Source organism: Maniola jurtina, chromosome 23 (genome assembly GCF_905333055.1).
Source record: "Maniola jurtina chromosome 23, ilManJurt1.1, whole genome shotgun sequence".
In the NCBI taxonomy this organism is placed as follows: Eukaryota; Metazoa; Arthropoda; class Insecta; order Lepidoptera; family Nymphalidae; genus Maniola; species Maniola jurtina.
Genome location: NC_060051.1, coordinates 5382774 through 5395989, shown reverse-complemented (window position 1 = coordinate 5395989; position 13216 = coordinate 5382774). Strand labels below are relative to the sequence as shown.

The window sequence follows — 13216 nt, the reverse complement described above, 5'->3', positions numbered from 1 at the left end:
TATAAATATTTTGTATTACAGGCACAACACATTCCGTACGTCTGGAGGAACAGATGGCCTTCTCGGGTTGGATAAATAGTAACCTGGAACATGATCCAGATTTAAAGCACCTCCTACCCATAGACCCTGAAGGCAAACAACTGTATGAAAAACTTAAAGATGGACTTATTTTGTGGTGAGTTATAAAAATATCCTCTTTATTGTACTACTAGATGTAGCCAGCGATTTCGTCTGCATAAGTTTTGGTGTTTTAAAAATCCCGTGGGATTTCTTCGGTTTTCCGGGATAAAAAGTAACTGAAATCCTTCCCCGGGTTGCAAGCTATCTCTGTACGAAATAGATGATGCCAACGATTTTAACGTCGTGGAATTAGGTTTTAAAAATCCCATGGGATCTCTTTGATTTTCCGGGATAAAAATTAACCTAAATCCTTCTCTGGGTTGCAAGCTATCTCTGTACTAAATAGATGATGCCAATGATTTCAACGACGGAATTAGGTTTTGAAAATCCCGTGGGAATTTTTCGATTTTCTGGGACAAAAAGTAGCCATATCCAACCCTGGGTTGCAAGCTATTTTCGTTAAAATTTGTTAAACAGGTGGGCCGTGGAAGGCTAGCAGTTAACACAGAAACACTTTCGCATTTATAAAATCAGTATAGATTTGTCTGATAGTTACTTTCTATTTTTCCAGCAAAGTCATCAACCACTCCTGCCCAGACACGATAGACGAGCGTGCAATCAACAAAAAGAACCTCACGCTCTACACGAAGCATGAAAACCTGACTCTCGCGCTGGTGTCATCCCAGGCCATCGGTTGCAACATCGTCAACATCGACGCACATGACTTGGCCAAAGGTAAGCGAACAAGTAGTAAGAATTACCAATCAACATTGAGCTATGCTACAGTGTTCAGCTAAGACCTAAGCTAACTTTTTGGTGCGATGTTTTTTCTACAAATAACATTGAGCTGCGCGGTGTGCTGTGCGCCTGCGCCAGCGTGATATGCATGCCTACAAGTGCAAACGAGATAGACGAAAAACTAAGCGAGATGGGCAATGCGATATGAGTGAGCCAGCACGTATCGCGCGTACCTGGCTATGTTTTAAATAATGCACAGTAGTACAAATTCAGTTACATATATTCAATTAATTGGTATCATAAGTAAAATTGTCAATCACTTCATTGGTGCGCCTCAGACTTGGAGTTAGGGGACCTCGCTAGTGGGTCCCCGGAGGAGGATCCGCTTCGGCGGATGTCGCTGGCTGGGTCGCGGTTGATTGCTTCGGTGTTCCCGTGACCCAGCCGCTAGGCGACGCGCAAGGGCGCCGCTGGGGTTTAGTGGGTATTCCGGTCGCCTCTCGGCCGGTGGGTCCCACATACCCTCCCCCAGCTGGCTGGCTGGCTGGCCTTAGTCTATCCGAGATTTACTAACGTAAGAACATTTTTTATTGCAGGCAAACCTCACTTGGTGCTGGGTCTGCTGTGGCAGATCATTCGCATCGGTCTCTTCAACCAGATCACACTTGAACACTGCCCAGGCCTCACAGAACTGCTTAATGATCAGGTAAGTTTAAAAAAATTAAGTATTACTTTTGTCTGCTTCATTGTATAGTTTACTCACCGATATTAAATTTATATAGTTATATAGTTTTTTTATAAACCTTTTTTATTCAACATAAATATCAAAGAGTGATCAAAATAAAGTTAGTTCATCTGCCATGTTGATTTTGTTATGACGTCATTGATGAATAATAACAGCGACTTTATAGTACCTTTCAGTCTCTTTAGACGAGAACTAAGAATCAGATGGACTAACTTGTCTCACACTGTAATATTATTGATTGAATGATCTGTATGTAATCTATACTTATTTTTTAATTCCAGGAAAGAATTGAGGATCTATTGGCGTTATCACCCGAAGCAATCCTGCTCCGTTGGGTCAACCACCAATTGCAGAGTGCGGGCGTGACGCGTCGCTGCACAAACTTCCAGCAAGACGTGGCTGACTCGGAGATTTACTCCTACCTGCTCAAACAAATCGCTCCTGACGATGCCGGCGTCACTCTTGAAGCGCTACGGGTATGTTTCTAAAAATCCATGCGACTTGTTGACCGGTTACTCTTTCTTTATGTACCCAAATAGTCATACTCTGTTAAATTGTATTTGTTGATTGTGGAACCAACCATCGTTCTGTCCAGATATCGACTGTATTCTTTGATAAAATACAAAGCTGTACCACACTTTAAAACTTCGTATCTATTTGAGCAAACCAGACTGAGATGATGAACCTTGAATTGAGTCAATCTGAGTTGCTCAAAAATATGTGTGCTTTTCTTAAAGTTCATTCGATGATTTTGCGTAAGTCTATTAGTCAATTCGAAGTCCAGGAAAGAGACCCCGCGGACGCAGCCCGAGACGTTGGTCAGACCAAATAAAAGAAGCGGTCGACACACCTATCTGCGATGCAATCCACGTAGCAAGAAATGAAGAGCATTTGAGGAACATCGTAGTAACGATTGCATCTAAGGGGAGCCACGATCCTCAAAATTTAAGGAACAACGCAGGAAGAAGAATAGTTCATTCAATTCCATCCAATTTCATAATCATTTGATAACATTTTACAGGAGACAGATCTCCTTCGGCGTGCGGAAGTCATGCTGCAACAAGCTGCCAAGCTCAAATGTCGCGCGTTCGTCAGTCCCGCGGACGTCGTCGGCGGGGTCTACAAGCTCAACTTGGCCTTTGTCGCCAACCTGTTCAATCAACACCCTGGCTTGCAGAGGGCCGACACTGACGACGGAACTTACCACCAGTTGGACGAAACAAGGGAAGAAAAGAGTGAGTGATAAGTTTCTAGTTCTCTCCATCATCTGATATAGGAACTATTTGGTTGTGGTTGGCCAAGTGAACTTGGTTTTTACGCTAATCTGTTCAACCAACACCCTGCCCTACAGAGGGCTGATACTGATGAAGGAATTTACCACCAGTTGGACGGGACCCGGGAGAAAAAGGGTGAGTAACAAGTTTCTAGCTCACTCCATTAAGGCTAAGGTTAGGAATACTCTTTCGCGATCTGTGTTTCCTACCAATTACAATCCGGGTATCTTTAAAACAAGAGTGAACAGGCATCTTCTAGGTAAACGCGTCCTATCTTAGGCCACATCATCAGTTTCCATCAGGTGTGATTGTGATCAAGTGCTTACCTATAATGAATAAAAAAATAAAAAGTATAGTATTGGTATGGTGTTAATATTATTATGATTCTAATTTGCAGCGTACCGCAACTGGATGAACTCGATGGGCGTGGCGCCTCACGTCAACTGGCTGTATTCTGACCTGACGGACGGACTCGTCATCTTCCAACTATACGACATCATTAAACCCGGCATCGTCAACTGGAAGAAGGTAAAATCATTTTTCATAAATTGAATATCATTACCATCATTATCAACAACCGACAGACATCCACTGCTGGACATAGGTCTCTTGTAGGGATTTCCACACACTATGGTCTTGTGCCGCCTGAATCCAGCGGCTCCCTGTAACTCGCCTAATGTCATCCGTCCATCTTTCCGACGAGGTCGCCATTCCAACACCTTGGAACCCCATCGTCTATCGGGTTTTTGAACTATATGCCCTGACCATTGTCACCCACTGAGCTATCGGCTACTCTGACTCTCCTACGAATCTCCTCATATCTGATTCATTCATATAAAAATTCAGTACGTATGGATATTGAAAACTATTATTTTTATTAGGTGCATCGCCAATTCTCAAAGCTGCGCAAATTCATGGAACGCCTTGAGAACTGTAACTACGCCGTGGAGTTGGGCAGACAACTTGGCTTCTCCCTCGTGGGCATCGCCGGTGCTGACATCAATGAAGGAAACGCCACACTCACCTTAGGTAATGACCACATTTTGAATTGGAAAAAAAAAATACTTTTCATATTTTTATGGGGACATAATTTCACGTATCTACATGATCCACCTACCATCAAATACATCAAGCAATTTTAGAGGTGTGAGAAAAGACCTCAGTTGGCAAAGGAGGTTATTCTTCTTCCCATTTGTTTTTCTGTTAAAAAAATATTTTTAACTGACTTCGAAAAAAAAAAAATGTTCTCAAATCGAATGCAATTTTTTTTGATTTATATTATATTCATATATTTTTCGTCATTCCCAGCTCTAATCTGGCAGTTGATGCGCGCGTACACGTTGTCCGTACTAACGCGGCTCGCCAATACCGGCAACCCTATCATAGAGAAAGAAATTGTGCAATGGGTCAACAATAAACTGCAATCTGCTGGCAAAACCTCTTCGATTAAGAGCTTCCAGGTAAGGCAATGAAAAAACCGCAGGCACTCTTAGATCCATCCCTGGGATGTAAGCTAATTCACCAAAATTATTGAACGACACACTTTCGCATTCATAATGGGTTTTTGCTTAGGTATAGCAAAAACCCATTATGAAAAGTTTGTCTGTCTGTCTGTCTGCTATCTATCAACTTTCGACTATTTACTTATGTTTCTACGATAAAACGCACTGATGTTCTGTTCATCTTCTGTTGTCAGGATGAAGTGTTGGCGGACGGTAAAGTGGTGCTGGATCTGATCGACGCAATCAAACCGGGCGCTATCAACTACGATTTAGTCTTGCCTGGAGGCAACGAAGAGGTATGATTTCACCCTTATCATCATCATTACTAACCCATTGCTGAATCACTACAGAGAATGGATCTTCCTCTTAGAATGAGAAGGATTTTGGACATATAACCGCCCATATTGACCATGTGTGGATTAGCAGACTTCATACACCTTTGAGTACATGGAGAACTCTCAGGCATGCTGCTTTCCTCATGATGTTTTCCTTTACCGTTAAAAAAAAGTTAGAGATGCCCGAACACCCGACCCTCGTGTAAGAGGCTGATATCTGAACCAGCTATCACCGCTTTTCTTTCCATTTTGAGATTTTATAGTACATTTTGAAGTTTACTCAAATATTGATTTGTTGTGACTAATTTTGAGTCGGAGGTTTATTTGATCTAAATCTCGTTTTTTAATTGATTCACAGGAGAACCTAGCAAACGCGAAATACGCGGTTTCCATGGCCCGACGCTGCGGCGCGAGAGTGTACGCGCTTCCCGAAGACATCACCGAGAGGAAGCCCAAGATGATCATGACAGTGTTCGCGTGTCTCATGGCCCTCGACTACATCCCCACCATGGACGCGCCCACGCATGCGTAAGATGGACCATACTATATTATACAATATACCCCCCCCTTTTACCCATCCATTATACAAACAAAAACCGCCGTGCTTTCAATAATAGTTCACTAATTTTATAATGGGAAAGAGAATAATTTTACATTTGTTTGACATAATAAATGGTTGTTGGATGAATTAAACACTTCATCCAAGTTGTTTCGTTAAAATATAGATCCTTATACTATACCTTCAAAAAAAATCGAATATTCAATTTGATACAATACTTTTTTATTGAACAAGATAAAGTTGAAATCTATTACCAGACTACGTTTGTCTTAATAAACGCGATATTATAGTAAAATTGTTTTTCTATCGCTTTTTCTATTGTTATTTAAAAAAAAAAATAACAATTTACTGTTATGTTTTTTCGATGTAACATCCGTTAGGTCAATTTTTTTCGGATAAAATATAGCCTATGTCATCCGAACCTTTACAAGGAATCAATTGATATTTTATTTAATTATTTAAATAATAAATAAATATTTTAAAGCGCGGCGGTATGACTTATGAGACTTGATTTATTTTACGCCGTAGACCGACTGTAAAATAAATCGGACCCAAGATTAAATATTTTCATTTGAGCTTATTTTGTGATTGTGGAAGCCATATTGATATGTATTATTACTATTATTATACTATATACATAATTATTTATAAGAATATAGTTATCTAAACACATTGCCTAATTACATTGCAAAAAACTTAATTAATTTATTTTGTACTCTATAATATTGTACAAAATATTGCAAAGTTGTTATTTTTATAGTTTGTGTTTCTTCTCGAAATTAAGCTTATTATGGGGAAAGTCCGAATTTAAATCAACTTATGAAGAGGCAGATTATTGTTTACAAAAATGTGCTTCAAAATAATTTCTCATACTCATTCCATTTTTAAAAAAATATTATTTTTTAAGTATACTTTTTCCCAAATTTTCTTAATTTTTGAAGAACAAACATAATATATTATATTGCTAAATATTTTAAAGTTATTTTTGATAGGCCAATAAAATACAATTACTTGATTTTGACCCACCTAACAAAAAAAAATATTTTTAAGAAAAATTAAAAAAAAAAAAACTTCTAAAATGGCCTAAAATATTTTTTTATAACAGACTGTCCGTACATTCCGTTAATCCGTGTACCTATTTATACATATAAATATGTTATTATGTGAATTGGTGTTGGTCACAGTATAAATAAAGCAGCGTGTCATCCGAAAGGCTTTGCACACACTTGCGTCATTTGTCGTACAATGATGATTTGAGCTTATGCACACCGATATTTTTCGGTATTTCTCCACACAGATGTATCATAATAGTTTTAAAAAACATTTTATGAACTATTACATTGATTAATAGGTTGTAAAATGTTTTTTAATGTTATACTTATAAAATTACATTACGGTACGTGCTCATAGTATTTTATAGCTCGCGTCTCGTGTGACCTAAACCCCCTCATAAATAACACTTATCTGTGACTTAAGTGTAATTTTTGCACAGTGTGCAAATGGACTACTTAAGTCACACTTAAAGGTTCCTTAAGTGCGGGGTTTAGGTCATGCAGTGCTGTAAAACAAATTTTCTAAAACATCTATATGAAGGGAGCACTATAATAATTGCACGCTTTTACAATACAAAATATGAGGCCAGCCATATCTGAATATCTTTGATTTAGCTAATAAGTTATTACCTCAAACTTGATATTTCTTGTATGAAGGAGTGTCAAATTTGAGGTAAAAAAATGCATTTGCACCTATATATACAAGAAATATCTGTGTGCACAGGTCTTACAAAATATGCACAGCAATCTTACTGCAATTTTTTATACTGTGTAAATAATTAAGATTCTCCTTTCGGCTGATCAACTGGCTTTTCTTATACTGTTGCCCGGTGATGGAATTGTTTTGTATTGTGATGTCCCGAATATGAACATAATTGTATCGCTAGGGTGGGAATTAGTTAAGATTGTAATAAATATATTGTGTACGTAACGCGCATATAATGTTAAGGATAACTTATTGGAGTGCCAAGACATACCCGCGCCAATGAAGTAATGCCGGCGGTGATCAGGCCTTCTCGCTCGCACACTTTACGCAGGTATAGTGTGCGAGTGAGAGGGCATTCGTTTCTTTATTGGCGCAATTTAAACGCGGCAAGAAGAAATTAAGACAGTCGCACGTGTGTTTTAGGCCTAAGCCTGAAAATAACGTAATGCCAGGCTTATTTAGTACTTATCGACGTTAGTATTAAAAAGTGTCAATGTTTTTTATACATTTTTACAACGAATCAAAAATCATCGCTTGTGAATAAAGAATTGCTTGGAAAGTCAATTGTCGGTATTTGTGGATGTTGTTTGGATACAGCTTATAATATGGACTATTCATTATTTACGTCATATGAATTTTATTTTTTTCTTTTATAGCGTGTTCCTTTTGTATTATTTTAACTTGTTGTATACTTTGTATATTATAACTTGTTATAATTTTCAGTGAAATAATATTTTTTTTAAATACAACAGAATTAGCCACATTGAAATAAGTATTTTTTTTAACGATTATTATTTCGTTAATAAATCCCTACTATTTGCGTATAGTATAATTATTTTAACTGCTATGAAGCGGATCCTCTCAATTTCCCTTTATGCATGGCGTATTTAATAAATAGTCCCTTATAGTAAGTTACAAAGCCTTGTTTTGAGGCATTGGAATTTTTTCCTACGATATGGTACTTAAATGTCAATATTTGTGGTAAATATAATTACTATATAAATGACTTTTAACTGCAACAATAAATAATCGTGGTAATTTTAAAACTATACAAGAAAATTAAGCGCTTTTCTACATTTTATCCTTTTTATAGAGAGAAGCTCTAGATTAGAGTTGTTTTTATTTAAAAAAAAAAAAACGTTTCATTCAATATTTGAAATGCCCACATTCCTCGAATATACCATTCCCGATCGGCATTTATTTTGAACTGATAATTCTTATTATGAAGATCCCATTAAAAAAAAGTACGCATTGTATATTTCTTATGATAAGTTAATATTTTTTGGTAAATTTTCGTAGAGATTTATTGATATGTGACATTCCCATGGGATACAACGATTTATTTTAAATACAAAATAGTGTTTTAATTTTTACATGTACATTTTTATTTTGTTAAACATTTTATATTGTTTAGTAATTTTTTTATCGATTTTAGATTTATTTTTTTAAGAAATCAACTAATATTGATCGCTATAATAATGTTAACTCTCATAACATAGTATAAGAGATACGAAACAAAATAATAGTAAGAGCTATTTTACCCCTATACTATACAAACTATGCTAAGCCATAGCGATATGCTAGCTGTCATTAATGTTTAAAATAATGTAAGCATATAAATAAATAAATCGGAATTGAAACTTATTTTTCATTTTATCTTTCCTATCTATTAAAAAAGTTTTCTCTCTTTTGGACTAGTGAACTTGAGCGTCGATTATAAAAAATATATGCCACATGGATATAATATAAATGAGAATTTGTAATTCATTCATTTGTACACTTACCCCTATTCGGAATAATTACTGTGAAGTCTTACAGTGAACCCGAAAGCATAGTGTAGTTTCCACCAATCGATTATTATTGAATCAGAAGATTTATAGTGTCACGTCCATTTTCAATAATTTGAGTTCCGACGCATTGAGATGTTTTTGACAGAATATCAAGCTCATTAGCACAAAATTGGTTACTTTATTCTATTGCCCAAAGTTAGATATGAAACTTGTGCTGTTCATAAAACGTCATTCAAGCAAGGTTCACATTTTAACTCAAGCAAAAACTTTCGGCAAACACATTTTCTTTTCATCTAAGCCACTAGTCCTATTTCAAAAAAGAGGTTAACTGCAAAAATTAGTTTTTGAGTTATCGCCAAAAAACTTGAAAAGTACCAAACTAAAGACCAAATAAAAATATTGGTCCTACACAGCATTGTTTTATAGAAACATCAGATTTTGAAAATTCACATGTTTTTTGGCGATAAGTCAAAAAATACTTTTTGCAGTAAACTGGCGGCAGCAATGCACACTATCTGTTTCATGTGGCTTTTGGGTGCTTTTTATACGTGTTTAAGTGTTTCTTTTCTTGTGTCCGGTGTCAGATTGCTTTATATTGGTTACAGGACTAGCGATGAAGGTATGTTTATATATCAATTTCTTAAAATTATGTAAATATCGAACTAATATCATAAATATTATATTATGTAAAGATTTGCGAATTAGCATTCTAGTAATTATTGCAAAAAATGCTACAATAATAAAAAAAATGTTTTTTTCTAAATTCATTATCACACGCTTGACCACAATTACATCGGATGGAAAGTGATGATGTGGGTTATGATGGGGACGCGTTTAACTTAGCCTTGTAAAAATACCATCAAATTTTATCAAATCTTATTTCATAGTAAAACTTGTTGCAGCAATGCGCGGGAGTGCTAATGATTACTTACATTTTAGTCATAATATTGTAAATTGAATATTTCAAAACAGCAACCGCCGAGTTTCTTGCTGTCATCTCGGTAGGATGGGCATTCAGATTTCCGAACGATTCAGTAACGATTTAAAAACACTTATATAAGTTTATGTAAATAAAAATCTTTCTATTTCTCTATCTTAGTTCTATGCCTAAGCAACTACACACTTACACTGTTAAATCATAGTTCCATAATTTACTTCGTAAAACATTTTAAATCAGGATTAACAATATTTCCTCTACCAGGTCGGACTCCACTGCAGTTCAAGTTGTAGAAAATAGCGAAATAGACGAACCAGTCACTTTGGATGGTGTATTGGAACAATCCGAAGAAACACCAGTATTGGATAATAATAATTTGGCAAAAAGTAAATTAGAATCGCCCTTACACGTACAAACCGATTTAGCATCTACTGTGTTCGACAACAATAATTATGTATACGAAGTGAACGAGAATACTGATGAAAATACAGATCCCAATTTCAATGATCATGTAAATATTATCGAGAAACCTGCGTTGCCACCAAAGCCTGATAATTTGGTACCTGTGCGTTCTATGTCTGTTACTGCTAATGAATAAAAATTTTACTATTTATTATTGCTTTGATGACAATCCTTAATCATTTTTATTTATTAACAAGTGTAAATTAAAAATTTATAACACCCCCGACAAGTGAAGGTTACAGTAATAACTAGAAAAAAGCTGATAACTTTCAAACGACTGAATCGATGCTATGAACACTCTCGATCAAACCACCTTTCAAACAAAAAAAAAACTAAATTGAAATCGGTTCATTAGTTTAGGAGCTACGATGCCACAGACAGATACACACGTCAAACTTATAACACCCGTTTTTGGGTCGGGGGTTAAAAACTAGCTTTTGCCCGCGACTTCGTCCATGTTTTTCGATGAATTTTTTGTACAAACTTTTGGGGGGAAAGGTTTCCGGAGTTTAAATTGTTCTATATCTGCGTTCAGGGCCCAACCTTCTGTGCCTAACGTCAAGATCAATTTAGCCATGAAAAGGTAACAGTGACTGCTTAGTATAAGATTTTACATCTCGCACACTAATGATAAAATTCAAGCATCGGTACACAGAGTAAAATGAACCTAAAACCCCTGGTTTAGAGTTATTTTAGTACCTACCACCGATTGTAATTTTACAAGGAGTGGCTGTAGATGTATGGACGAGCTTGAACTTTGAAACAAGTTTTTACCCTAGTGTTCCTGCTAAATGAACACTTTCGCATTTATACTAATAAGTATTTATTTTATTGTATTGTAAATAGATGTGAATGATTGTTTTGAATAAAAAATATTAGGGCTAAAAGGCCTTAAAATATTAATTTACAGGACGTGTAGATTTTAGTCACTAACCTATGGGATTTTATTTTTGTATGTTTTTCTATATTTTGTTTACAATAAAAATGTGTTTACCAAACTGTGTTTAACTTTTTCATAACCTGTGATTTGTTTCTAAGGCCCTAGTGGTTTATAAACCTTGCATATTATTATTTACTAGAGGATACCCGCGACTTCGTCCGCGTGGATTTAAGTTTTTAAAGGTCCCGTGGGAACTGTTTGATTTTCCGGGATAAAAGTTGCCTATGTCAATTACAGGGAGGCAAGCTACCTCGGTACCAAATTTCATACAAATTGGTTAAGCGGCTGGGTTTTTGGGAATCTTGTGGGAACTCTTTGATTTTCCGGGATAAAAAGTAGCCTATACCCGTCCCCGGGATATAACCTAACCCTGTACCAAATTTCGTCAGATTCGGTTAAACTGTTGGGCCGTGAAAAGGTAGCAGACAGACAGACACACTTTCGCATTTATAATATTAAGTATGGATATACTGTGGACGGAGTAGTGCTGCTGCTGGTGCGCTCTGCACTGTGATGTGCTGGATACCTACAGTTTCTACTCTACAACTGTAGTACATACTTATAACTTTTTCAGTTTGAAGGCTAAATATATTTTTAAACCAATAATTGATGAATTTTGGTCTATCAATCAGGCATCAGGCAGGCACAATTCCTAAGATTCGGGTTCAAATCCCGTCGTTTCCCTAGTTAATAAATACGTTTGTTTTCTCCGAGTATATTATACGATCAGCAGTGTTGGATTTGTTTTATTTTAAATTATATAAAGGCAAACGCTTGACCATAATCACACCTGATGGAAAGTGATGATGTACCCTAAGATGGGACGCGCTTGCCTAGAAGATGCCTATTCAATCTTGTTTTAAAGATACCTGGATTGTAATTGGTAGGAAACAGATGTGGAAGAGTATTCCAAACCTTAGCCATGCGTATGAGGACAAGGATGGAAACATTTTTTTATTTAGAAAAGAATGGATTTTATTTAGAAATCTCTAGGAGCTGCTCCGTTGCTACAGTAACGTTCAGTGTGACGTCTTTCCATGCTGCCGCCGCCCGTTCTCTGGTCAAGTATGACATTTTAATTTTTACATCTCTTCAACGCGCATTGATAGAATTCGAGGAATTACAGAAACGATAACCTCAGAGTAAAATGGACTTAAAAACTATTGTATTAAGTCGAAAATTCATTATCACCGATTTTAATTTCAGAACGTTTCCACCTGGAACGTTGGGTGTAGATGTATGGACGAACTTTAACTTTAAACCAAGATATTTAAAGTCCATTTTACTTTGAAGCTATTGTGTCGACTCTTGATTCTATCAATGTTAATGAGATATAAAATATTATAACCCTTCGTGACTTAGAGCCGGCGCACATATGGCGGAGCGCAGCGCAGAGCCTTTTTCACAATCAAAATATTATCGATATTGTCCTCATTGAAATAATATCTAAAATCAATTGTGCATTCGTGCGGATACTCGCGCATCCGCGCGCAATCCCGCGCATTCTCTGGTAGAAATTCGCGTGTCACGTGATTAGAAAACTTCGCGGCCATGCTCTGCGCTGCGCTCCGCCATATGTGCGCCGGCCCTTAGTATCCAATAAGAGCAAAATAAAGGAATGTAGAAGAAATGAAAGTCATTTTTGAATAAAATTGTGATGATTTATTTCAATCCATAGCCGGCAACAAAAAATGAATTATTTTACATGTCATATCAATATATCATACACTACAGAGTACATACATAAATGGGAGAGCTTCAACAGAAATATAAAGCAGTTTCATAATACACATTTATTTTATACAAAATAATCTCAGAATTTACATTTCCTAGATAAACTTTTTGCTATGTTGTGCGGGTTAGGTTAAAATAACAATTTGTGGACGTAATAGACAAAAACTGCTGTTTTTATTTTGTAAGTGATCACATGCAGTTCTTTAACAGGGCTCTCTCCGTCACTTTCTCCTTACAATCGTAGTTCCAATTTCATTTGAATATTAAGCAACCAAAGTCCATAAAATTTTGCAGACATATTCTAGAAACTAATATCTGTACC

The 13216-nt window shown here is 36.3% G+C and overlaps 1 protein-coding gene across 1 annotated transcript in view; it reads left to right on the top strand.

Annotated features, from left to right (window-relative positions):
* Nucleotides 1-10413, top strand: part of LOC123877249 (plastin-2) — a 68344-nt gene extending 57931 nt beyond the window's left edge. Inside the window, exons 5-15 of the mRNA XM_045923808.1 lie at nt 22-175; nt 692-855; nt 1455-1564; nt 1885-2079; nt 2625-2838; nt 3275-3405; nt 3759-3906; nt 4186-4337; nt 4574-4675; nt 5073-5242; nt 10023-10413. Coding sequence (XP_045779764.1) covers nt 22-175; nt 692-855; nt 1455-1564; nt 1885-2079; nt 2625-2838; nt 3275-3405; nt 3759-3906; nt 4186-4337; nt 4574-4675; nt 5073-5242; nt 10023-10356 — 1874 coding nt within the window. The 3' untranslated portion in view covers nt 10357-10413. The remainder of the gene's footprint in view (nt 1-21; nt 176-691; nt 856-1454; nt 1565-1884; nt 2080-2624; nt 2839-3274; nt 3406-3758; nt 3907-4185; nt 4338-4573; nt 4676-5072; nt 5243-10022) is intronic.
* The last annotated feature ends 2803 nt before the right edge of the window (nt 10414-13216 follow it).